The sequence below is a fragment of the Salvelinus fontinalis genome, chromosome 5, assembly GCF_029448725.1.
Source record: "Salvelinus fontinalis isolate EN_2023a chromosome 5, ASM2944872v1, whole genome shotgun sequence".
NCBI lineage: Eukaryota > Metazoa > Chordata > Actinopteri > Salmoniformes > Salmonidae > Salvelinus > Salvelinus fontinalis.
In genome coordinates, this window is record NC_074669.1 from 5,603,833 (window position 1) to 5,630,050 (window position 26,218).

General features: G+C 43.0%; 1 protein-coding gene across 2 annotated transcripts in view; it reads left to right on the forward strand.

The window, feature by feature from the left end:
• The first annotated feature begins 738 nt into the window (after positions 1-738).
• Positions 739-26,218, forward strand: part of LOC129854957 (G/T mismatch-specific thymine DNA glycosylase-like) — a 30,504-nt gene continuing 5,024 nt past the window's right edge. The window contains exons 1-10 of one of the 2 annotated variants that reach the window (XM_055922163.1): positions 739-865; positions 1,361-1,426; positions 2,118-2,296; positions 2,690-2,958; positions 3,348-3,417; positions 3,685-3,820; positions 3,987-4,069; positions 4,169-4,263; positions 5,661-5,832; positions 6,080-6,232. In XM_055922163.1, the coding sequence (XP_055778138.1) occupies positions 1,371-1,426; positions 2,118-2,296; positions 2,690-2,958; positions 3,348-3,417; positions 3,685-3,820; positions 3,987-4,069; positions 4,169-4,263; positions 5,661-5,832; positions 6,080-6,232 (1,213 nt within the window). In that variant the 5' untranslated portion in view covers positions 739-865; positions 1,361-1,370. The remainder of the gene's footprint in view (positions 866-1,360; positions 1,427-2,117; positions 2,297-2,689; positions 2,959-3,347; positions 3,418-3,684; positions 3,821-3,986; positions 4,070-4,168; positions 4,264-5,660; positions 5,833-6,079; positions 6,233-26,218) is intronic. The other variant, XM_055922164.1, reaches the window with a different exon arrangement.

Here is a 26,218-nt window from a genome sequence, read left to right on the forward strand (position 1 = left end):
GACAAAAATGTCCTTGTAGACACAAGCTAGATGTTGGTTGTAACAGAGCCATCTTCTATTTTTCGCGGTTTATTCTGACACCATGTTATTACAATATTAATGAGCCGGACAACAAAGATCTGTCTAGAACTCTCCAGTTTACTGAAGTACAGTCTGCATACACATTAGTCATGTTACTCATTTTCAGCTACATGTATAGTACATCACAGGCACAAAGGTCTCTGATCGTTTGCTGGTGAACAGTAGTTGACAGTGTCGGCTAGAAAAGTACTGTATCTCCAAAGTTATAAAAAATCTTTAGTATTTCTGCCCCTGGCTGCTTACCACAGGGTCATTGCTATCCTGGTTCCTTTGGACGTCACTACCCCGCATTGAATATGAATTGTAAAATGGTTATAGTAGGGACAAACATATTTATAGCCCCTTCTGTTTGTGTTAGGGACGTCCCAATGAATCCGGATAACACTGACACTTGCCACAGAGGCTTGTAGCCAATGAAAACAACTTCGGGAGTTTAAATGTCCGTTGAGCAAACCAACGCTAAAATGGGGGAGAGAGGCTTGGGCTGTATTTGAAAATGTGTAAATTATGCAAAAAGTTTTTTTTGCAGTTTATATGATATTACCATACATTCCTGATATCAATACAACATTTGATATACACTAAACCTTTACTATGCATTTCAGGAGAAGAACGTTTTACTTAACCCCCCCCACCATTATCATGTTGGTATCTTCCCATGTCAAAGTTGACGTGCTTTACTGTCATGTCTTTGTTGCTTCAATGCTAGCAGGTCCAGCGCGAAAGTGATTGAGCACAATCGTTTTTAAGAAAGAAAAAACAAATTCAACCATTTCTGTAATAGGTATGTATGCATTTGATTAATTACATATAATTTGTATTCATTTGACAACGAACCAGCTCATTGCTAGCTAGCAAAGTTAGCAAGTCATTCATCCACGCTAATTAGCGAAATAGCTAGCTTGCTTACACAGTTAGCTAACGTTAACCAGCGAATAGCTATGCTATTGTAACGTTGACTAACCATAATGATTTAATACGCCAAATCCAGTGGGTTAGCCAACATTGATGTTGATTTAAAGTATACTATAGACGAAGTCGGAGTTAGAATGTGTGTAGACTGTTTATTTTGTTGACAAAGCAGCGCTGGTTGTCTGCTAACGTAAGCTAGCTAGCTGCCAAAGCGCCTCTACTTGTCTAGGACAAATATCCTTTGAGTTCTCTCCCCGATACACTGTTGCTAATTCTACAAAGCCAGGCAGTTTACAAAAATGATATGCTATATCCAAATCAGAATATTAATGTCTCATCAACATGAATATTGATCTATCTAACAAAGTAAATCCAAGATGGAAGAAAAGCTGTATGGATCAGTGCCTGTCCCCTCGGAATATCTTCAACAGTGGTGAGTTCTTACCCCGTCAAAAAAAGAAGCCCAGGACATTTTGAACGAACACCCTCCCCCTGAATGGCAAAATGTTATGAATCTGAAATAACAGCATGTTTTTGTTTTGTTTGCATCTGATGGATTGTGCTATCTGAATCACCTAAATGCTTTGAATTGAGTTTACCACAGAACGACCTGTCTTTACTTGTAAGCCTAGATAATTGTGAGAATGAATTATGAGAACGAATTGTGCAATTGATACTATCAAGACAGTTATGATAAAAGTGTGTGTGTGTGTACACACCAGACGATGCTGGGCCAATTTTGCGCCAACACACACAACACACACACACATATATATATATATACACACATCACAGACTGACTTTCCAGTCCAGTTCAGCCTCATCTAGGAAACTTTCAACATGCAGGTGGTATAGGCAATAACAGGTTGCTTCTATGCTGTAGAAGCTGTGTCTACTGTAAGCTACCTCGTGAATATGGTGGAGGTAGGCCTACCTTTTACCTTTTCTGGACCTTCTGGTACTTTCGAGGAGTCTGGGATTCTGAATGTCCTCGAGGGCATGGTGTATTTGTTTTACAGGACTCACAAATATATTTACAATATTAATACTGGGGCTCTCACTGCAATATATTTTGCCTGTAGAATTAATACTGGGGGTCCTTTTCTTTTGTCTTCCTTGTACAGGATTCAGTCAGCTCAACAGCTTCAGGCTCTGCAGGGCCAGTATCCGGGCATCAACCATCACCACAGTCCTCACCCTCACTACACAGAGGAACCAAGAGAGGAGAGAGTCATGGCACATGCACATATGGCTGTCAATGATGAGCTCATGGCTCAGCAAGAACCTGCCAACTTAGCGAAAGGTACCCTGCTTCTTCATTCCCACAGAGCTGTATTCAATAACAATAAGGACATGATCCTCAATGTATTGCTTGCCAAATGGATTAGAAGTTGATTAATTTGTGGGAGAAGTGTTCTTTTTCATGCATTTCCCCACAGATTAAAAACAAATGTAAAACAAGTGTAACTCTGTTGTTGTTTGTGTGGAACTGCTGTATGTTTGTTTGTGTAACTCTGTGTTGTTGTTTTTGTCGCACTGCTTTGCTTTATCGTGGCCAGGTCGCAGTTGTAAATGAGAACTTGTTCTCAACTGGCCTACCAGATTAAATAAAGGTGAAGGGAAAAAAATGCCTCATCAAAAAATTGTTGGGAAGGTTAACAGCAAGGTGATTGGGAGTTCTCTCTACCTCTTGCAGCTCCAGCGAAAAAGCGAGGGAGAACGGCACAACCAAAGGAACCCAAGCCACCCAAAATGCCCAAGCCACCCAAGGAGCCCAAGGCCAAACCGGGCCCCAAGCCCAAGAAAGGCAAGGAGGGTCAAGAGGCTGACGGCACGCAGGAGAAGATGGACGAGACCGTCCAGAAGGTCAGGAAGAAACGAGACCGATTCAAGGGCATGACGGAGGATGAGGTCATGAGCAGAACTCTGACTGACATCCTTGACTACAACTTGGACTATGTCATTGTGAGTTATACCTTTTTGTCACTTTATGCCAGACATTATTATTAATGAAATGAGACTGAAAATTGAGCTACCTTGATTTGTCCAATAAGAAATACTAATTTGTTTCCAGCTGCAAAATATTTTCTGTTGCGAGCCCTAACGCAGTGTTTCCCAACACTGGTCCTCCAGTACCCCCCAACAATACACAGTTTTATTGTAACCCTGGACAAGCACACCTGATTCAACTTGTCAACTAATCATCAAGCCCTCAACGAGTTGAATGAGGTGTGTTTGTCAAGGGCTACAATTAAACTGTGCACTGTTGTGGGTACTGTAGAACCAGTGTTGGGAAACACTGCCCTAATGAACAAAACCCAGTAGCATGATGTGAATCTCTCTCTCTGTTCTAGATTGGAATCAACCCAGGTCTGGTGGCAGCCTATGTTGGACGATGGTTCCCTGGCCCTGGAAACCATTTCTGTAAGTTGCTTTAGTAGATATTTAGTCTTGATTTGGTGTGTGAACAGCTATCAGGAACTCTTATTTTGAAAATATCTTCCTATTTTTAGTCTGCGCTTTCATTACCTCGACACCGTTTATAAATCAACCGAAATTGCAAAACTTTAAATTCAAGGCATCTTTAACTGCACTGTTTTCCTATGCTTAGGGAGCAGAGCATTACACAGTTGACCTCAATTTCAGAATAATAATGGTACGACAAATGGAATGAAAACTTGTCCTCATCAGGGAAGTGCCTGTTCTTGTCTGGATTCACTGATGAGCAGCTCAACCACATGAGCGACACCAGCCTGCCAGCGAAATATAAGATCGGTTTCACCAACATGGTGGCAAGGACAACGCCTGGAAGCAAAGACCTTTCAACGTAAGCTTAGGAAGAATATAATCAAATCCTTAAGTCAGTCAGCAATGTGCTGAGAAATGACGAGTGAGACAATACAGAGTAAATGTCAAGCAGTGGCCACACAGCAAGCTGTATTCACATATAGATGGAATACAATGTTTGACTCGCATCTTATGTTAATTCACAGTAAAGAGCTACGTGAGGGTGCCTTAATTCTTGTCGAAAAGCTGAAGAAGTACAAGCCTCTCATTGCTGTTTTCAATGGAAAATGTAAGTAGCCACAAAAACCCTGCTAGAGAGGAGAAAATGCCAGTTGCAAGACCTTTCCATTGAACTTCCATATTAAGCGTTGAAATTGTTTATTTTCAGGTATCTATGAAATGTTCTGCAGAGAGATGTTTGGAAAAAAGCCCAAGAAACTTGACTTTGGTCTGCAGCCACACAAGATACCTGACTGTGAAGTGGTAAGGGCTCTACTTCCTGGTAGTCTGATGTGGTGCTCGGTTACCTGGTAGTCTGATGTGGTGCTCGGTTACCTGGTAGTCTGATGCATAAGACTTCCTGTTCGTGGTTTATTGGGGGTGTGGCATTCAGTTATTTTTGGCCACCCATCCCATGAAAGTGAATGTCATTCCAGTGCACTGCTTGCTTTGAATTTTATATGATGGTGCATGTTTAGGTTAAAACACTGACAAGTAGAGAGTAATATCTTTATTTTTCTATGGCGCAATCTGATTGGGTTGGCCCAGGCTTGTGCGGGTGATTATTAACCTCCAAGAGTTGATTGACGCACCAGTGCGTCATAGTAACATAAAACAATGGCCATCTCTAAATCAGTTAGTTTAAGGTAGAAATCTTTTCTTTTTCTTTTTGCATTGGATGCGTCTCAATCCACCACATCCACCGATGTGGAACTTCTACATCCGTGGTAAAAGGTGGCAGAGCTAGAGTGGTGTTTGTCAGACCATGAGACGTCACGAAAATCACTTCTCTCCAAAACGTATGTAGCATATTACTACCACTGTGTGTCAGGGGACTAGTCTGAAGTCGGTACAGTCGATGTGACAACTTTTTATTTGTAGCGTCCAAACCATTTGGGTTACTAATGTGACCCAACTGTGGAAAGGGGAGATTCTCACGAACACGATGGTGTTCTCCGTTTTGCTCTATGACCCCCACAAGTGTCACGGGACTCGTCTGAAGGTAACCTGGTACCAGCTTTTTTTTTTTTTTTTTTTTAAATGAATGGAAGTATCAATCAAATCAATTACATTTATTTATAAAGCCCTTTTTACACCAGCAGATGTCAGTGCTTATAAAGAAACCCAGCCTAAAACCCCAAACAGCAAGCAATGCAGATGTAGAAGCACGGTGGCTAGGAAAAACTCCCTAGAAAGGCAGGAACCTAGGAAGAAACCTAGAGAGGAACCGGGCTCTGAGGGGTGGCCAGTCCTCTTCTGGCTGTACCGGGTGGAGATTGAAGGTACCCAAAAAAAGGGGTTAAATATGTTTAACAACAAAAATATTTCCTGAGCTTATATCTCTTAGATATAGGACAAACACTTCAAAACCTTATTCCTTATGATACATTTTGACAGTTTTTTCCCCCACTTTATGAATGTGTTATTCAATTAGTTTCTCTGGCATATAGTAGTTCAAGCCAAAATCTATAATTTATCTTTTTTTTTTTTTTTACTAAAGTGGTCCTAAAATGTAAAATCAAATTGCTAAATGATCCATATTCCACATGTCGGCTTTGACTTTTTAAAGAATGAGCTATGATCATTGGGCATACAGAGGAAGTACAGTACCATTCCCCTTTTTGAAATGACACCGTATAACCCTGCCCTCTCCCCTACAGGCGTTGTATCTGATGCCGTCGTCCAGTGCCCGCTGTGCCCAGTTCCCCCGTGCCCAGGACAAAGTACACTTCTACATCAAGTTGAGGGAATTAAGGGACCAGCTCAAGGGCGTGGCCAGAACAGACGACATTCAGGAGTTGGAGTACACCTTTGACCTGGGATTGGCCAAGGGTAAGAGAACGTACTGCAGAGTGCTCCGAGTATTCAATTACATGAAAGTACATAGTTAACATCAAATGTAAATTATTATTAAAAAGGTACAATTTTGAAATGAAAAGCCATCACAGTTCTGCCCAGTCTTATGCCCTTGTTGTTCATCTGAATGAGCTGTATGAGAACAGTCTTGTTCACCAGATGTATGGTAACAGTTTGTTTGTTCCATAGAAATATCTTAAATTTTATTCTGTGTTTTCTACAGAGGACGCCAAGAGGATGGCGATTAAAGAGGAGGCGTACGACCCGGGCTACGAGGCGGCCTTCGGCGGCGCATATGGCGAGGGCGGGCCTGGGCCTGAGGAGGGCCAGAGCAACGGCAACGGTCACTGTAACTTCTCGTCGGCGGAAAACACAGGTCAGCACAGAGATGCCTGGATGGACCATAGACTTAGGATTAGCAGTAACTAGTTCTATGGTATAGGCTCCCCACAGCAGGGTTCTCCTCAGGATTCTTGATACACACCACTGCTGAGTACGGCTGGGTGGAGGACCGGAGGGGGGGGGCGGGGCAGCGCCCCTCTTAACTCATATCTTTTCATTTTTTAACACCTGTAACTCATTATCTGCAATCTAGAGCAAAAAAAATGGCATGAGATGATAACAAAGTAATGATTCTTTTTTTTTTTTTTAACTCTGTTTATTAAGTTTTACACACACAGATAAGACAAAGCAATATAAATAATATACTCAACTAGAAAAAATACAAATAAAAAAAATAACTTTAAAGATACCATACTTTAGACAAGTTAAACACACCAGGCAGAAGGCTATAAAAGGTTAAAGGGCAATCTATAGTATAGGGACAGAGCAAACACCTCACCATTGTTCCTGTGAACAGTCAAGGGATGGGGTGGAGAAATGCAACCACTCACAGACAGTCAAGGCCACAGACCAACCATCCACTGGACCAAAAATAAAAAGTTTACAATGCTTTAAAATAAAAAATGAATAATAATTTTATGTAGGCGTGAACAGAATTAAAAAATAAAAATAACTGGGAAAAACAAGCTCACACCTTAGTCTCTGCCCGGGCAAGATGAACAAGGCATCCGCCGGTCACAATCAATAAGCACATCAACCTTAATGCCCCCCACCCCCACCCCAGAAAAAAACACAGAGAAATGCTCATCCAACCGCTAAGTCACAGGGGGGGTCAAATACAGACTTATTTTGGTTTTAATAGGAATGCCATCAGAGGATGGACTGTTTAAAGTAAGACCGGAATGGAGCCCAAGCCTCATTAAACAGTTTGGGGTTTCCACGTTAATTGAATTGAATTTTTTCTAGTTTCAGAGAGCACAACACATCTCTCACCCAATATTTATAAGATGGGGGAGCTGCCATCTTCCAGTTCTGTAGTATTAGCCGTCTAGCTAAAAGAGTTGTATAAGCAACAGTGTCCGACTGGATTCTTGACAGGGGGGTACCTATGGGCAGTACTCCAAAAAGGGCTGTAAGGGGAGAGGGATCTATAACAGTGTTATATATATATCAGAGAAACATTTAAATATTAATTCCCAGAAACCTGACAGTTTATGACAGCCCCAGAACATATGCAACAGTGTGGCTGGTTCAATTTTACATCTGACACGGGTAGGATCAAAATCAGAGAATATTCTTCCAAGTCTGGCCCCAGACCAGTGGATACGGTGAACCACCTTGAATCGAATGAGGCTGTGTCTAGTGCTAAAAGAGGACGAATGCACCCTGCGCAGCACAGATTCCCAGGTGTCTTCCCCAAGTTCCTCCCCCAACTCCTTTTCCCCTCGAGTCTTTAAAGGCACCAAAGAAGGGTTCTGTAAGTCATGAATGATTGCATATACATCTGAAATTGCGCCCCTAGGAAGCTTGTTCAGCTCCAGGATGCTCTCTATAGGTGTATTCACAGGCCTATGGGGAAATTCAGGTGTGTTAGCTCTGACAAAGTTCCTAGTCTGGAGATAGCGGAAAAAGTGGGATTGGGGGAGGTTGAACCTTTCCTGTAGCTGAGCAAAAGAGGCAAATGTATCATCAAAGAATAATTGGGCTAGTGAGGAGAGGCCTAGTGAGTGCCAGATGCCAAAAGCCCCATCATTCAAAGATGGAGGAAATAAAATGTTCTGATTGATTGGGCCTGATAGAGAAAAGCCTCGGAGGCCAAAGGCTAAACGGAACTGATTCCAAATTTTAAGAGACTGCTTTACAATTGGGTTGACACCTTTTGCCTAGGGACACTGGGAGAGACGAGCACAACACAGAAGAAAGTGCAGCAGGTTTACACGATTCAGACTCCACCTGGACCCAGATTGGTCTAGGGCCAGTAGGATCAGTCTGCAGCCAGTACAGAAGGGCTCTGAAATTTGCAGCCCAATAGTATGTCTGAAAATTTGGTAGAGCTAAACCCCCCAATGACTTAGGCTTCTGTAAATGTTTTCTACCAATCCGTGGTACCTTGCCATCCCAAATAAAATGCATGAATGTTTGATCCAGTGAAATAAAAAAAGATTTTGGAATAAAAATGGGTAAACATTGAAATAAATATAGAAATTTGGGCAACACACTCATTTTAATGACATTAATCCTTCCGATAAGAGAAAGAGGTTGCGCCTTCCAAAAAGTAAAAGATTGTTTCAAACTGTCTGCTAGAGCAACCAAGTTTTCCTGAAACAGATTTGAATATTTCCTTGTCACTTTAACTCCCAAGTAGGTGAATTGATCCCGGACAATCCTAAACTGAGAACTTGTAAAAGAGCACTTTAACCTGTCTAGGATCAGCGTGGCGCTAGCGGCACCCCCCCCCCCCCCCCCACTGAAAAACCAGTGCCGCGAAATTCAAAAAATATATATTTTTTAAATATTTAACTTTCACACATTAAAGTCCAATACAGCTAATGAAAGACACAGATCTTGTGAATCCAGTCAACATGTCCGATTTTTAAAATGTTTTACAGGGAAGACACAATATGTAAAGATGTACATCTATTACCTAAAAATACATTAGCATAATCCACCATCTTTTATTTGTCCACCAACACCAGTAGCCATCACCAATTCGGCTAAACTAAGATATTTATAGCCCCTAACCAACAAAAAAACTCTCTGACGCTCCAAGGTGGCTTAGCAGTTCAGACGTCTTTTCCGTATTGTCTTGTCGTGTCCTGTATATATATATATATTTACACCTTTTCTTCACATATCTTTTATTTATTTTATTATCCAAGAACTCAACTACAAAAGCTTTCCTGCAAAAGCTTTCCTGCAACCCGCTTCACCAATTACAATAAGTATTATTTATCTCAATCTGAAAATCCATCGTGGAAGATAGCCAGGGGCTAATTCAGAAGCTAGCCTGATAGCTAACCAGAAGCTACTCCGATAGCTAGCCAGAAGCTAATCTGTAGCTGCCCCGAAATTAGCCGGTTTGCTAGCTAGCGTTGGTGTTTCAGCTGCCCACGTTTTGCGGTCATCAGCTATTCCTTTAGCTCGATAATCTACCGGCACTTTTGTGCAACGCGACTCGGACCGGAGCATTCCGGGACTTTTTCTCTCTCAGTTTCCCCGGATTCCAACCGCAGGCTCTGGACACTTGCACCTTGATTTCGCAGCTAGCTAGCTGCATACCGTGTGACTATTGGCTTACGTCGACCCCGGAGCAAACTCAAATCATGCTGGAGCTAGCCAGCTGAGGAGTTCCATCACCATCCGGACCCGTTTCTTTTGTTGCTGCTGCAGATTCGGAACCCCACCGGGCCTTCACGACTGACTGCCGACGTTATCTGCCCGAGGGATTTATCCAACCGGCAAATCCGTCCCGACGTTACCTGAACGCTCACCTGAGGCCCGCTAATCGTTAGCTGTCCTATCGGCTGCTATCTGAACAAAACCCCACTACACGGAACCTACCGACGGAAACGCACGAGGTATCTACAAACAGACCTCCATCCTATGCTGCTACCGATAGCCATATACCCGGCCAGCTGTCTGGATCGCCACGACCCCAACCAACCTCTACTCACTGGACCCTTACTGATCACTCGATTAAGCATGCCTCTCCTTAATGTAAATATGCCTTGTCCATTGCTGTTCTGGTTAGTGTTTATTGGCTTATTTCACTGTAGAGATTCTAGCCCTGCTCTCTATACCATATCCAACCTATCAGTTCCACCACCCACATATGCGATGACATCACCTGGTTTCAATGATGTTTCTAGAGACAAGATCTCTCTCATCATCACTCAATACCTAGGTTTACCTCCACTGTATTCACATCCTACCATACCTTTGTCTGTACATTATTCCTTTAAACTATTTTATCGCCCCCAGAAACTTCCTTTTACTCTCTGCTCTAGTAGCTCTAGGCGACCAATTCTCATAGCTTTTAGCCGTACCATTATCCTACTTCTCCTCTGTTCCTCTGGTGATGTAGAGGTGAATCCAGGCCCTGCAGTACCTGGCTCCACTCCTATTCCCCAGGCGCTCTCTTTTGATGACTTCTGTAACCGTAATAGCCTTGGCTTCATGCATGTTAACATTAGAAGCCTCCTCCCTAAGTTTGTTTTGTTCACTGCTTTAGCACACTCTACCAACCCGGATGTTTTAGCCGTGTCTGAATCCTGGCTTAGAAAGACCACCAAAAATTCAGACATTTTTATCCCCAATTACAATATTTTCAGACAAGATAGAACGGCCAAAGGGGGCGGTGTTGCAATCTACTGCAAAGACTGCCTGCAGAGTTCTGTTATACTATCCAGGTCTGTTCCCAAACAATTTGAACTTCTACTTTTAAAAATCCACCTCTCTAAAAACAAGTCTCTCACCGTTGCCGCCTGCTATAGACCACCCTCTGCCCCCAGCTGTGCTCTGGACACTATATGTGAACTGATTGCCCCCCATCTATCTTCAGAGCTCGTGCTGCTAGGCGACCTAAATTTGAACATGCTCAACACCCCAGCCACCCTACAATCTAAGCTTGATGCCCTCAATCTCACACAAATTATCAATGAACCTACCAGGTACCACCCCAATTCCGTAAACACGGGTACCCTCATAGATATCATCCTAACAAACTTGCCCTCCAAATACACCTCTGCTGTTTTCAACCAAGATCTCAGCGATCACTGCCTCATTGCCTGCATCCGTAATGGGTCAGCGGTCAAACGACCTCCACTCATCACTGTCAAACGCTCCCTGAAACACTTCAGCGAGCAGGCCTTCCTAATCGACCTGGCCGGGATATCCTGGAAGGATATTGATCTCATCCCGTCAGTAGAGGATGCCTGGTCATTTTTTAAAAATGCCTTCCTCACCATCTTGAATAAGCATGCCCCATTCAAGAAATTTAGAACCAGGAACAGATATAGCCCTTGGTTCTCTCCTGACCTGACTGCCCTTAACCATCAGAAAAACATCCTATGGCGTTCTGCATTAGCATCGAACAGCCCCCGTGATATGCAACTTTTCAGGGAAGCCAGAAACCAATATACACAGGCAGTTAGAACAGCCAAGGCTAGCTTTTTCAAGCAGAAATTTGCTTCCTGCTACACAAATTCAAAAAAGTTCTGGGACACCGTAAAGTCCATGGAGAATAAGAACACCTCCTCCCAGCTTCCAACCGCTCTGAAGATAGGAAACACTGTCACCACCGACAAATCCACTATAATTGAGAATTTCAATAAGCATTTTTCTACGGCTGGCCATGCTTTCCACCTGGCTACCCCTACCCCGGACAACAGCACTGCCCTCCCCTCTGCTACTCGCCCAAGCCTTCCCCATTTCTCTTTCTCCCAAATTCAGTCAGCTGATGTTCTTAATGAGCTGCAAAATCTGGACCCTTACAAATCCGCCGGGCTAGATAATCTGGACCCTTTCTTTCTAAAACTATCTGCTGAAATTGTTGCCACCCCTATTACTAGCCTCTTCAACCTCTCTTTCGTGTCGTCTGAGATCCCCAAAGATTGGAAAGCAGCTGCGGTTATCCCCCTCTTCAAAGGGGGGGACACCCTTGACCCTAACTGCTACAGACCTATATCTATCCTACCCTGCCTTTCTAAGGTCTTCGAAAGCCAAGTCAACAAACAGATTACCGACCATTTCGAATCACACCACACCTTCTCCGCTATGCAATCTGGTTTCAGAGCTGGTCATGGGTGCACCTCAGCCACGCTCAAGGTCATAAACGATATCGTAACCGCCATCGATAGGAAACAATACTGTGCAGCCGTATTCATTGACCTGGCCAAGGCTTTTGACTCTGTCAATCACCACATCCTCATTGGCAGACTCGACAGCCTTGGTTTCTCTAATGATTGCCTCGCCTGGTTCACCAACTACTTCTCTGATAGAGTTCAGTGTGTCAAATCGGAGGGTCTGTTGTCCGGGCCTCTGGCAGTCTCTATGGGGGTGCCACAGGGTTCAATTCTTGGACCGACTCTCTTCTCTGTTTACATCAATGATGTCGCTCTTGCTGCTGGTGATTCTCTGATCCACCTCTACGCAGACGACACTATTCTGTATACTTCTGGCCCTTCTTTTGACACTGTGTTAACAACCCTCCAGGCGAGCTTCAATGCCATACAACTCTCCTTCCGTGGCCTCCAACTGCTCTTAAATACAAGTAAAACCAAATGCATGCTCTTCAACCGATCGCTGCCTGCTCCTGCCCGCCTGTCCAACATCACTACTTTGGACGGCTCTGACTTAGAATATGTGGACAACTACAAATACCTAGGTGTCTGGTTAGACTGTAAACTCTCCTTCCAGACCCACATCAAACATCTCCAATCCAAAGTCAAATCTAGAATTGGCTTCCTATTCCGCAACAAAGCATCCTTTACTCATGCTGCCAAACATACCCTTGTAAAACTGACCATCCTACCAATCCTCGACTTCGGTGATGTCATTTACAAAATAGCCTCCAAAACCCTACTCAATAAATTGGATGCAGTCTATCACAGTGCCATCCGTTTTGTCACCAAAGCCCCATATACTACCCACCACTGCGACCTGTACACTCTCGTTGGCTGGCCCTCGCTTCATACTCGTCGCCAAACCCACTGGTTCCAGGTCATCTACAAGACCCTGCTAGGTAAAGTCCCCCCTTATCTCAGCTCGCTGGTCACCATAGCAGCACCTACCTGTAGCACGCGCTCCAGCAGGTATATCTCTCTAGTCACCCCCAAAACCAATTCTTCCTTTGGACGCCTCTCCTTCCAGTTCTCTGCTGCCAATGACTGGAACGAACTACAAAAATCTCTGAAACTGGAAACACCTATCTCCCTCACTAGCTTTAAGCACCAGCTGTCAGAGCAGCTCATAGATTACTGCACCTGTACATAACCCATCTACAATTTAGCCCAAACAACTACCTCTTTACCTACTGTATTTATTTATTAATTTATTTTGCTCCTTTGCACCCCATTATTTCTGTCTCTACTTTGCACTTTCTTCCAATGCAAACCAACCATTCCAGTGTTTTTTTAGTTTTTATTTTACTTGCTCTGTTGTACTCACTTCGCCTCCATGGCCTTTTTATATTTTATTTATTTATACATATATCTGTTTGCCTTCACCTCCCTTATCTCACCTCACTTGCTCACATTGTATATAGACTTATTTTTTTTTCACTGTATTATTGACTATATGTTTGTTTTTACTCCATGTGTAACTATGTGTTGTTGTATGTGTCGAACTGCTTTGCTTTATCTTGGCCAGGTCGCAATTGTAAATGAGAACGTGTTCTCAATTTGCCTACCTGGTTAAATAAAGGTTAAATAAAAATAAAATAAAAATTAGATGACAGTCTGATAACATATTTATGGTATGGGATAGGTTTTGTTAGAAAAAAGTGCATATTTCAGGTAGATGGCATAGGTTACAATTGCACCCACCGTCACAAATGGAATAGAAAAACTACTTAGAGCAACGTGTTTACCTACTTACTAATCATCAAACATTTCGTAAAAATACACAGCATACACAGATCCTGTGAATACAGACAATATTTCAGATTTTCTAAGTGTCTTACAGCGAAAACACAATAAATCGTTATATTAGCATAGCACATACCACATAGCAGCCCAGCATTGATTCTAGCCAAAGTGAGCGATAACGTCAACATCGCCAAAAGATATTAATTTTTTCACTAACCTTCTCAGAATTCTTCAGATGACACTCCTGTAACATCATATTACACAATGCATATAGAGTTTGATCGAAAACGTTTATATTTAGCCACCAAAATCATGGTTAGACAATGTGAAATGTAACTCAGCTGGTCATAATATGTCCTTGCGCCACTTAGACAGTGATCTACTCTTATACATAAATACTCATAAACGTGACTAAAAAATATAGGGTGGACAGGGATTGATAGACAATTTAATTCTTAATACAATTTCGGAATTACATTTTTTAATTTATCCTTACTTTTCAATACAGTTTGCGCCAAGCGAAGCTACGTCAAAAAAACATGGCGTCCTAAGCCACTAAAATGTTTCGACAGAAACACGATTTATCATAATAAAAATGTCCTACCTTGAGCTGTTCTTCCATCAGTATCTTGGGCAAAGGATCCTTTCTTGGGAGAAATCGTCTTTTGGTGGAAAGCTGTCCTCTTGCCATGTCGAAATGCCAACTGCGTTCGGGATGAACTGAAAAGCGTGCCCAACTATTCACATCGTTTCAAAAAGAAATGTCCCAAAATCGCACTAAACGGATATAAATTGCTATAAAACGCTTTAAATTAACTACCTTATGATGTTTTTAACTCCTATAACGAGTGAAAAGATGACCGGAGAAATATAACAGGCTAAACTAACGCTTGGAACAGGTGCGCGCCGGTGTCCTCTAGGCGCATGACGCAGCTCCAAAAGAATGACTAGCCTCAGGGTTTTTTCATTTGTAGGGCCTGTGAACGCGCAATCGACCCCATTGGAATCGTCATCACGTAAAGGCATCCAGGGGAAGACGTAAGAAGTGTCCGTATAGTCATAGCAAAATCAGTGCCCTTTTAACTGACTTCAGAACAGTGGCCAACATTTCTGAAATCTGAATCCATGTCAGGGAAATTGCTGTAGAATGGGCTCTGTTCCACTTAGAGACAAAATTTCAACTCCTATAGAAACTATAGACTGTTTTCTATCCAATAATAATAATAATATGCATATTGTACGATCAAGGATTTTGTGGGAAGCCGTTTCAAAAATTACCAAATTAGCATAAATAGTCTAAACAGCGCCCCCATCCCCAACAGGTTAAAGCAGCCTTGTTTACAGGAAAAAGCTCACTCTTGCCTAGATTCAGCTTGTACCCTGAGATTGATCCAAACCTTTTAAGAACAGATAAGGCGCGTGGCAATGAGGTATCAGGGTTAGAGATAAACAAAAGGAGGTCATCCGCATATAGCGAGACTTTCTGCTCTGTGCCCGTCCGGATTATTCCTTGAATGGCATCATTAGAGCGTAGTGCAATGGTGAGGTTCGATTGCCAAAGCAAACAACAAGTGGGAGAGTGGACAGCCCTGTCTGGATCTGCGGTGCAAGGGAAAATAGTCAGAGGACAAGTTGTTAGTCCGTACCGAAGCCATGGGGGAAAAATAAAGAATCTTTATCCACGCAATGAATTTGGGGCCAAAGCCAAATCTATAAAGAGTAGCTGTTAGGTAATCCCACTCAACGCGGTCAAACGCTTTTTCTGCATTAAGTGAGACCACCACCTCTGGGTCCTCCGACGCAGGGGAGTACAGTATATTCATAAGGCGCCTAATATTGAAAAACAAATGCCTATTTCTCACAAAGCCAGTCTGGTCAGAGTGTATTACTTGATGCAGCGAGCCTTCCATACGGATGGCTAAAAGCTTGGCTAGGATTTTGTAATCACAGTTTAAAAGCGAGATTGGGCGATAGGATCCACATTCCAGGGGGTCTTTGTTTTTCTTTAATAGTAATGAAATTGAAGCCTGATAAAGACTAGGCGGGAGCTTTGAGGTATTAAGGCACTCTGCAAATAGTCGAGACAAGAATGGGAAAAGCAGACCAGAAAACGTCCTGTAAAATTCGTTTGGAAAACCATCCGGACCCGGTGATTTACCACTTTTCATTGCGGACACTGCTGTTGCAATCTCCTCAGGTGTAAATTCTTCTTCTAGACAGTGTTGATAAAAGGTGAGGTGCACAGGTGAGCGAGTCGGTCAAGGATCGACTCAGACGAGGAGTTAAAGTTTAACAATCAGCAGTTTATTCAGAGTAAATATATTTGGTACTGCGCATGCGGGGCTCCGTCTTAGAACTCCGAGTGAGCTAAAAGAAGAGAGCCCCTAAAACAGGTTGATTACAGATTATATACAGTACAGAAAGTAGGTTGATTCTTTGAAGTCCTGGTCCTCTGGTTGGCTCTGGTCCGGGCGTAGTCCATGCTTATTGGTCCACCATTGTTGTTGAAGAATGTCCCTTGCTTAATGTCTGTTTTGAATTTCCCAACTGCCGTGGGTGCACAATGTTGATAAGCTTAGGATCCCTAGAAGCTCTATTAGGTATTAATGCGGTGTGTGTGGTTCTCTGTGTTTGAGTGTGAATGTGCGTGGGTGGTGTGTGTGTGTGTGTCTTCCAGCCATCAGCAGATATGTCATCACAAGATGAAGTCCCTTAGACCTCTGCGGTTGACCCAGTTCCTGTTTTCTTGGCTGTATGTGGAAACATTAGTATGGCATGCCAGAAGCAGGTTGTGCAACATACTGCAAACACACCTGCAATATAAGTTCATTTGCTTTGCCCTTTGTTACTAAAGGCCAATGCATAGATACAAAGGCCCATCTTGGCTTCAAGCATATATGAGCATAAAAGTTTTTCTTACAAATCCCTCTCTTCACGTCTTCCTAGACGTGACTAACTGTCTGGAAAGAAACTTTTCAGAGAAAAGTTTTGATTATTCCCTCTCTTCACGTCTCTTCAGAGACGTGACCAATCAGTCAACAGCACAGTCCATACTTATGAACTCTGCTTCCGTCCCTAGGTCGTCATAAACATCCTCTGGGCCCAATAATGGGAACATCTGCGCCGTGCTATGGGGGTCAATGGCTTTGGTAATGAGCCTATTTATTAAGGATCGTATGCATGGTATGCAGCAGCAACCACACAGAACAAGAACTGCTGCAAAGACGGAGATAGAAACTAGGATTGAGGAAATCAAGGTTTTATATTTGCCAAACACATTCATCCAAGAATCCCACATAGAGGAGTCGATGCCGGAGTGGGACTTCATTTTACCATTCAAAGTCCTCAGTCCCTCTAGTGCTACTGTCAGACTACCATCAGAGGCCGTATTGTTAGGAATGAACGTGCAACAGTGTTCCCCAAACATGGAGCAAACACCTCCCTTTTCTGCCAACAGCATGTCTACAGCGATACGATTCTGGAAAGCCATAAGGCTGGTAGCTGATAGTTGACCATGGACTGCCTCAAACCCTTGCTGAGTCCAGTTGCCTAAACGTTGTACATTAAAATGGATATAATTTATCCGATCAACATTTTTATTAACGGTGCACCACCAGCATATGGACGATTCAAGTCCTGCATTGACTTGATTCACTAACTTATACTTATCCGGCACCCCTCTGGGTACCCCAATAGCATCAATGTAGGTCGGGTTCTCATCAGTGGGGTGCACCTCTCGCTTGGGTCGGCTCAACTTCGCCTCTTCCACTTGGGACATGAGTTCAGACACACTCATGGGATGGACTGTAATGGGAAGGAGCAAAGACACTAGGGCACATAAACCAGATGAGTCAGGAGGGAATCGTGACAACAGCCTATTACCTCCACACCACCACCACACATCAGCTCTAGACACTGGTTTAAAATTTGCCGTAAGCATGTGAGTGTACCAGCACCAACTATCAGGGAGCTTACCCAACCTTGCCCCTCCACCTATCATGTTTATGCATGTAAAATTAGCTCTTGCCACACTGGAGGAAAATATCGGTTTATTGACCACCGTGGTGACTACCGGATAAACAGTGTCCCACTGTGAACATTTCTCAGGTGGGTTGTCTTTGTTCATAAGGGGCAATAGACAGTCTCCGCTAATAGCGGCTGGGACTATGCGGAGCAATGGCCTAGCTCCCATGCAAACTACACAGCTTTGCAGGGTCATGTTAGCTGCTTGTTCGGTCAATAGTAGCCAATTGTTATTGAAACCTGAGATTCCGGTGGCAGTAAGAATGGTATCATCAGGGGTGGTAGGAGTGGTGACCATATTAATAGGACCCCAATCGCCCTTTCCCTTAGATGTTAAAACAGTAAACCGGTCAGTAATAGCAGAGGGCTGAGCCTGCTGTGTAATGCAGATTTTTACTGGCCAGTAGAGTAGATCCTTACTAGATTCTACATGTGGTGCTAGTATAAAATCCTGACAACCCGTCCCAGTACCTGGTCGGATAATTAGTGATAAACCCCAATTACGCAATTTAGTCCTAGTCAGTGACAATCTTTTCCGCCAGATAAGAACTGCTTGTCCTGATGAATAACTGGACCAGTCAGGACCAGTCTCAGCGACCAGGCTCTTCCATGACCACTCCTGAAACCCCCCTTTTGTCATTTACCAGTTAAATCTGGTGTATTCCAGAGCATGCCCTCCCTGGCCATTCCTAGCTTTTCCCAATAACCCCCAAGACAGTGTAATGGTGGTGGTTACATTAGCGGGTACACATAAGGTGGTGCTTCTAACCTGGTTTGTGGTGCAATTTTGGTTAATAGGTTCAATGTGTCTTTTGCGTACTATGTGCCTGGGCATACTAGCGTTAGAGGTAGAGTTGGCGCCATCAGATATCTTGACCACATTTTTAGCCATGTGTTCAAAAGCCCAAAGCATTATTTCCACTATGCAACCTGAGGTTATCATAAACAGTACAAACATTGGAAGAGAACATCCTAATCTACTCCATGGCGTTCTCTGTTGTCTAGACCATGGGTGGCCCTCCCTGGCACCTGAGGAGTGGAGTCGCCTCCACATTCTTCAGTTGTCAGGGCGTACCGAATTTGTAGCCGAATTAGATGCGATCAAGTCGCTTCTGACTTCAGTCAGTGTTCTGTCAGGTGCTGGTGCTGGTGTACAGTGAGTCAGGTGGTGCCAAGGTGCGCCCGATTTACCTTTGACCTGGACTGAGTGTGAAGTAACTTCCTTCACTTCGTTCGGTCCAGTCCACCTGGGATCTGCCCACTTTCTTTTGTGGACCTTGATCCTTACCCAGCCTCCAACCTTTACCCTTGGTTGTCCCTGGTCATCCGTCAGCTCCCCCTCTGCGACACGGTGTATCTGTATGGAGAGAGCTGCAGATAATTCGGTCAGTTTTTTTACATAGTCAGACATTCCTATCTGGTGGACATCAAGAGGGGGCATATGACCTCCCTCTCTTGGCGGCCCAGGCATCACTCGGCCTGTCATTATTTCATGGGGTGAAAGATGTGTCCCTGCACCTGGTGAGGACCTCATGGCCATCAGTGCCAGGGGCAGGGCTTCCACCCACGTCAATTTTGTCCCTGCACAAACCTTAGCTATCTTAGCTTTCAAAGTTTGGTTACAGCGTTCCACAAGTTCCTGCGATTGCGGCTTATACACCGAACCGAATTTGTGTGTAATACCAAACCTCTCCTCAACCTGTCTCAGGTGTTGATTGGAGAAGTGGGACCCATTGTCGGATCTGATTTGTCGCGGGACCCCATACCTAGGTATGAGTTCCGTTTGTAGCCACTTAATGACAGACTTCGCATCCTCTTTGGCTGTTGGGATTGCTTCTACCCATTTGGAGAACCTGTCTACCATTACTAGCAAATACCTCTTTCCCCCTTTCACTTGCTCTGCTCCCATATCTGTGTAATCTATGCTGATGTCTTGAAAACAGGCATTGGGCACCGGGTAATGACCCATTGGTGTTTGGTATGGTTTCTTCGGGTTGTAATTTCCACAGATAGTGCAACTGTCGCAAAACAAATCAGTCATTTCCTTCATGTATGGATGCCACCATACATAAGAAATTTTTGTAGGGTCTTCAGTTTTCCCTCATGTGTCAGGCCGTGCGCTTCTCTGATGAGTTCTGGGCAGAGATTAGCTGGTGCTACTAATCTTCCATCATGGGAACGCCAGAGGTCATCCATCCCTTTTGTGGCTCCCCTCTGTCCCCAAACTGAGTGTTCATATGATCCTGCTGAGAGCTGTAGTTCTTTGATGTGAAAAAGATCCCGATATCTGAAAGTCATTGTTCCCCAGTGGTTCTTCCTGTGTCCTGGGGTTCGGAGTGAGCCGTGACAGCAGTCTTGGCTCCTCAGAAAAAATAAATGGGTTGCTTGTTGATCGTCCTCCAGGGGAACCCAAATTCCCAGTGTCCATGGAGTAGAGAACGCCAGGGGGCTCCAGATCCACAACATCGATTGTTCCCTCCATCAGGCGTACTGCCACTTCCCCCTTCACCACACCCCCTCTCACAGTTAATACAGGGGCCTGTACAGTAGCTGGTGGTAAGGCTGAGGGAGGCGAGTAGGGTGGGGGTCTGTATTCTTCTGGCAGGTTTGGATAGAGGCGCTGGTTGGGTGATTGTCCTTTGTCTGGGTTGGCTGGTGGGGTGGTAAGGTCCCCTCCCTCTTTTATGTCAGTGACTACTGCCATTACTTCCGCTTTTTTTGTCATTTGGTATCTTCGGATCTCCTCGATAGCCCAAGTGCCTATTTTCAATTCAGCCTCTGCTCTCTCTCTCTGTTTGGTTCCTTCTTTCCTAAATACATGCTGTCTATTCAGTTCTACTTCACTGTCCCTTGCACTCTGCCTCTCCTCTCTTAACTCTCCTTCCATGGTGTTCAGTTGAACCCTGTTTGGCGCTCCCCCCATCAGATAACCTGTTTGGGGTGCAAGCCCGACCTCGGACCAAAAATGACAACAGCTGCAGAGCGCGAAATTCAAAATCTATTTTTTAAAAATATTTAACTTTTACACATTAACAAGTCCAATACAGCATTTGAAAGATAAACATCTTGTCAATCCAGCCAACATGTCCGATTTTTTAAATGTTTTACAGAGAAAACACCACATATATTTATGTTAGCTCACCACCAAATACAAAAGTGGACAGACACGTATGAATTATGATTATGAAGTATGAATTATGATTGAAGTAGCATGCACAACCAACCGAAATAAACTAAAACCAACCTAAAGAGCCCAGAAAAAACGACCTCAGATGACAGTCATATAACATGTTACACAATAAATCTATGTTTTGTTCATAAAAAGTGCATATTTTAGCTATAAATCTGTTTTACATTGATGCTACCCAAAAATGCTAACACATAGCTAGAGTCTGAATCCAGCCGGGAGTAGCCAGAGAAAATACATACACCAACGTCGGCTACTAATTACACCTCATAAAACATTTCAGAAAAACATATGGTGGATAACTAATGAAAGACAGATATCTTGTGAATACAGACAACATTTCCGATTTTTGAAGTGTTTTACAGCGAAAACACAATATATCGTTATATTAGCTAACATCATAAGCTAGCATAAGGCAGCATTGATTCTAGTCAAGCGCTAGCCTAGCATAGTTAGCAGCGTTAGCATTCAACAGTTCGACATATATATGAAAAAGCATCCCAAATTGGGTCTTATCTTTCTTGGTACTCCATCAGAATGTTGTAACGGGGTCCAATGTCCAGTAGAGTCTTTAGTTGGGTTCCAGAACGAAGGATTCCCCTCTTTGGTTAGCTAGCACGGTAGCATTGCTGCGCCAGAAAGCGTTTCTTCAAAAAATTCTTCCGTCGTTTCACATCTAAAGTCCAGAATAAATTGCAATAATATAATTAAAGTATATTGAAAAAACAACCTTTAGGATGATTTTGTGACATGTAGCAAATAATATCGTAGTCAGGCATCATATTCAAAGTAACCTACCTTGTTCCAGAAGCCGAGATCAAATTATCCTTCGCGCCCGGATTTTTATTTTAACTGCGCATGTCTCACAAGAAGTTCTGTTATTCAGTCCAGGGACGAGATATTCGACCCCTTTCAATTCTCACTTCCGCATTACAGTCTGAGGTACGCCTCTGACGTGTCCCTATGGTCCTAAGTCAAATGGCCTTTTATAGAGAAGGTCTTAAAGAGACACATCGCATTTTGGGAAACTCAATTCGGCTGGGAAAATGGCTGTAAAAATATTTCTGTTCGACTTAGAGAAACAATTCAAACCTTTTTAGAAACTACAGACTGTTATCTATCCAACAGTAGTAAATATATGCATATTGGAAAATAAAAAGTTTCTTAGGAGGCCGTTTGAAAATGTGCACACATTTTCCAGTTTTTTCAATATTCAGCGTGCAGCCATAACAGGTTAACCTCCTTGTGTCCACTTCAATTTTAACCCTTCCCACACTTTCTTACATTCTTTCCACTGTACTTTTCCCCCTGCCCTTTCCTGCATACGCTGGTCTAGATACTCGTTAAATTTCAGTTTAGGAGGTTGCGAAGCTGCCATAGTAATGAAATAATTGTGACTATCTGAATATACTTAGCCCGTCACTGCCTTGAGACAGCGATGTATTCTTGGAGAAACAATTACTCGTACTCTGTCTTAACTCAGAGCTCCTCCGTCATATACTCAGAGTTGAACGAGACATAAGACCCAATTAAAACCTTGTGAAACGCTGTGTACAGTTAAAACCTCACCGGTCACAGCCAGTCTGTTGGTTTGCTAATCAATTAACAATATGCCTCATTCGTATACCACGTGCACTCAGGTAGCAACTCTACAACACATTTAACCAGTCATGAGCTAAGTTATGGTATGTAAATCACCTTGTACTTGTATTACCGAATCTATTGGTCATATCCAAAACACTGATCTAGGTCTGTATCTTCCCTAGTTACTGCACTCTATTACAACATTTGGCACTCTGTCTCTGCTAGGTCTGTATCTTTCCTAGTCACTGCACATTATACACACAATACTTTACTCTGTCTCTGCTAGGTCTGTATCTTTCCTAGTCACTGCACATTATACACACAATACTTTACTCTGTCTCTGCTAGGTCTGTATCTTTCCTAGTCACTGCACAAAAAACATTAGTATCTCTTCTAGGTCTGTATCTTCCCTAGTTACTGCACAAAAAACATTAGTATCTCTTCTAGGTCTGTATCTTCCCTAGTTACTGCACAAAAAACATTAGTATCTCTTCTAGGTCTGTATCTTCCCTAGTTACTGCACAAAAAACATTAGTATCTCTTCTAGGTCTGTATCTTCCCTAGTTACTGCACAAAAAACATTAGTATCTCTTCTAGGTCTGTATCTTCCCTAGTTACACTTAGTTTACAAACAATAAAATTAAGCCTGTTTCATCTCAATTTTACAAACAATGAAATTAAGCCTGTTTCATCTTAATTTTACAAACAATACAAATTAAGCCTGTTTCATCTTAATTGTACATACAAAATTAGCCTGTTGCATCTAACATTGTATTTTACCACATATGTTTACTTCACTGCTTGGTGGAATTTAGTAATAAATTTACACAAAATTCATACTCACACTCGGTATTACTGATCTTAAATTTGGTGTTGGACTATACGACAATGTGCAAAGTTTGTTTTAACAGGGTTTGCTTACCTTTTTAGTGGTCGACCAGAGATCAGTTTACCCGAGTTGAGAAGAATTATAGTCCTCCCCCAAATTGGCTCGTCTGTCTCCTTGAGCCGTCCTTTCACCAATTCGCTCCCGCACTCTCACGTTTTATGGGTCTTTAGTAAACCATCCTCTGCTACCAAAGTTCTGTTGATAAAAGGTGAGGTGCACAGGTGAGCGAGTCGGTCAAGGATCGACTCAGACGAGGAGTTAAAGTTTAACAATCAGCAGTTTATTCAGAGTAAATATATTTGGTACTGCGCATGCGGGGCTCCGTCTTAGAACTCCGAGTGAGCTAAAAGAAGAGAGCCCCTAAAACAGGTTGATTACAGATTATATACAGTACAGAAAGTAGGTTGATTCTTTGAAGTCCTGGTCCTCTGGTTGGCTCTGGTCCGGGCGTAGTCCATGCTTATTGGTCCACCATTGTTGTTGAAGAATGTCCCTTGCTTAATGTCTGTTTTGAATTTCCCAACTGCCGTGGGTGCACAATGTTGATAAGCTTAGGATCCCTAGAAGCTCTATTAGGTATTAATGCGGTGTGTGTGGTTCTCTGTGTTTGAGTGTGAATGTGCGTGGGTGGTGTGTGTGTGTGTGTGTGTGTCTTCCAGCCATCAGCAGATATGTCATCACAAGATGAAGTCCCTTAGACCTCTGCGGTTGACCCAGTTCCTGTTTTCTTGGCTGTATGTGGAAACATTAGTATGGCATGCCAGAAGCAGGTTGTGCAACATACTGCAAACACACCTGCAATATAAGTTCATTTGCTTTGCCCTTTGTTACTAAAGGCCAATGCATAGATACAAAGGCCCATCTTGGCTTCAAGCATATATGAGCATAAAAGTTTTTCTTACAACAGTCATGGGTGTCTGTATCAATTGAATGCATATTCAGGCCATTAAAGAAGGAATCAATCAACAAAGGGTCTTGAGGGGATTCAGAGGTGTATAGCGCAGAGTAAAATTGTTTGAATTGATCATTGATCTCTTTATGTATAACTGTGGTGGCACCAGACGGGGTCCTTATTTGTGGGATTAAACGTGAGGCCTCAGATTTACGGATCTGATGTGCAAGGAGTTTACTGGCCTTGTCGCCTTGTTCATACACTCTGTACCGAGCTCGCAAGAGTAACTGTTCAGCTTGCCTGGTAGAAAGCTCATCAAATTCAGATTGGAGTAGTTGGCGCTCTTTATGCAGATTAGAGGAAGGAACCGTGGCATACTTCTCATCCAATGTGGCTATGGATTCACTCAGGTCCCGAAGTCGCTGAGAGCGAACTCTGTTTTGGTTGGCTGTATAAGAAATTATTTGGCCACGTAGGTATGCTTTGAGAGACTCCCATATGGTAGAGCAGGACATACCTGGTGTTGAATTAGTTTCTAGGAATAAGGTGATTTCAGAAGAAATGAAATTGACAAACTCCTTATCTGAGAGTAAAATGGGGTTAAGACGCCATTGATAACACATAGGAGGTCGCTGAGGAAACTCTAGTTCAAGCACTAATGGTGAATGGTCAGAAATAACAATACTCTTGTAAGTACACTGCCGAAGGTTAGGCAGAAGTTTTTTGTCCAAAAAGAAGTAATCAATCCGGGAGTATGTTTGATGAACATGAGAATAAAAGGAATACTGTCTATCTGTAGGATGTAGGAAACGCCAGGCCTCAAACATGGCATATTTCTGAAGAAAGGCTTGAATAAGTAGGGCAGATTTAGATGGGCCTGTAGTTGTTCGTGAGGACTTGTCAAGAACTGGGGACATTTTGCAGTTAATCCCCCCCTAAAATCAACAAATGGGAATCTAAATTGGGTATAGCAGACAAAAAGGAAGAAATTAAACTTGTGTCATCCCAATTGGGAGCATAAACACTAGCCAAAACAAGAGGGGTAGAAAACAGTTTACCGGTTACTATGACGTATCGTCCCTTAGGATCAGCGATAACCTCAGAAGCTACAAAGGGAGTGGCTTTATCAACCAAAATGGCAGCCCCTCTTGATTTACTATGAAAGTTAGAGTGGAACACTTGACCAACCCAGTCCCTACGCATCCTAAAGTGCTCACCAGTCCTCAAGTGGGTCTCTTGTAGAAATGCAACATTTGCATTCAAACCCTTTAAGTGTGTCAACACCCTCTTACGCTTCACTGGGTTATTAACCCCTTTGGTGTTCCACGAAATGTACTTGATTGCATTGTTTCGGCCCCTCTGGGCATTCCCGTTATACAACCCTGTCATTAGAGCATAGAATGGAAAAGCAATGAGCGCCCAAAAACCCCAGAATAACTTGTCTCAGAGTAATAATGTACGGTGGTAGATGTTTGGAAAAAGTACAGAAAACCCCCCAAAAGACAGAATGACAACATTAGAACTGAACAATTCAACCCCTCCCCCTCCCCCCATCCCAGACAGTACCTCCCCAAACGAGGTACAAGCCTAAATAGAACATGTTCTCTTCGCACAGTATGTCTGTGAGAGTACGGTCTTAAACCTAAACCCACAGTCCCGCTCTTTAAAGTCGTGTTTTGTTAGTGGATCAAACAGCAAAAAGAGATAATCATTTTTTAAATATATATTTTTTAAAGTGAATCCCTTGTGCAGACGAAATTACAAAAGCACCACTTGTAGATGTATATAATTATATTCCCAGTCTTATAACAGGCATTTGAGAGAGAAAATAAAGAAAATAAATAGAATGTATAAAGGCT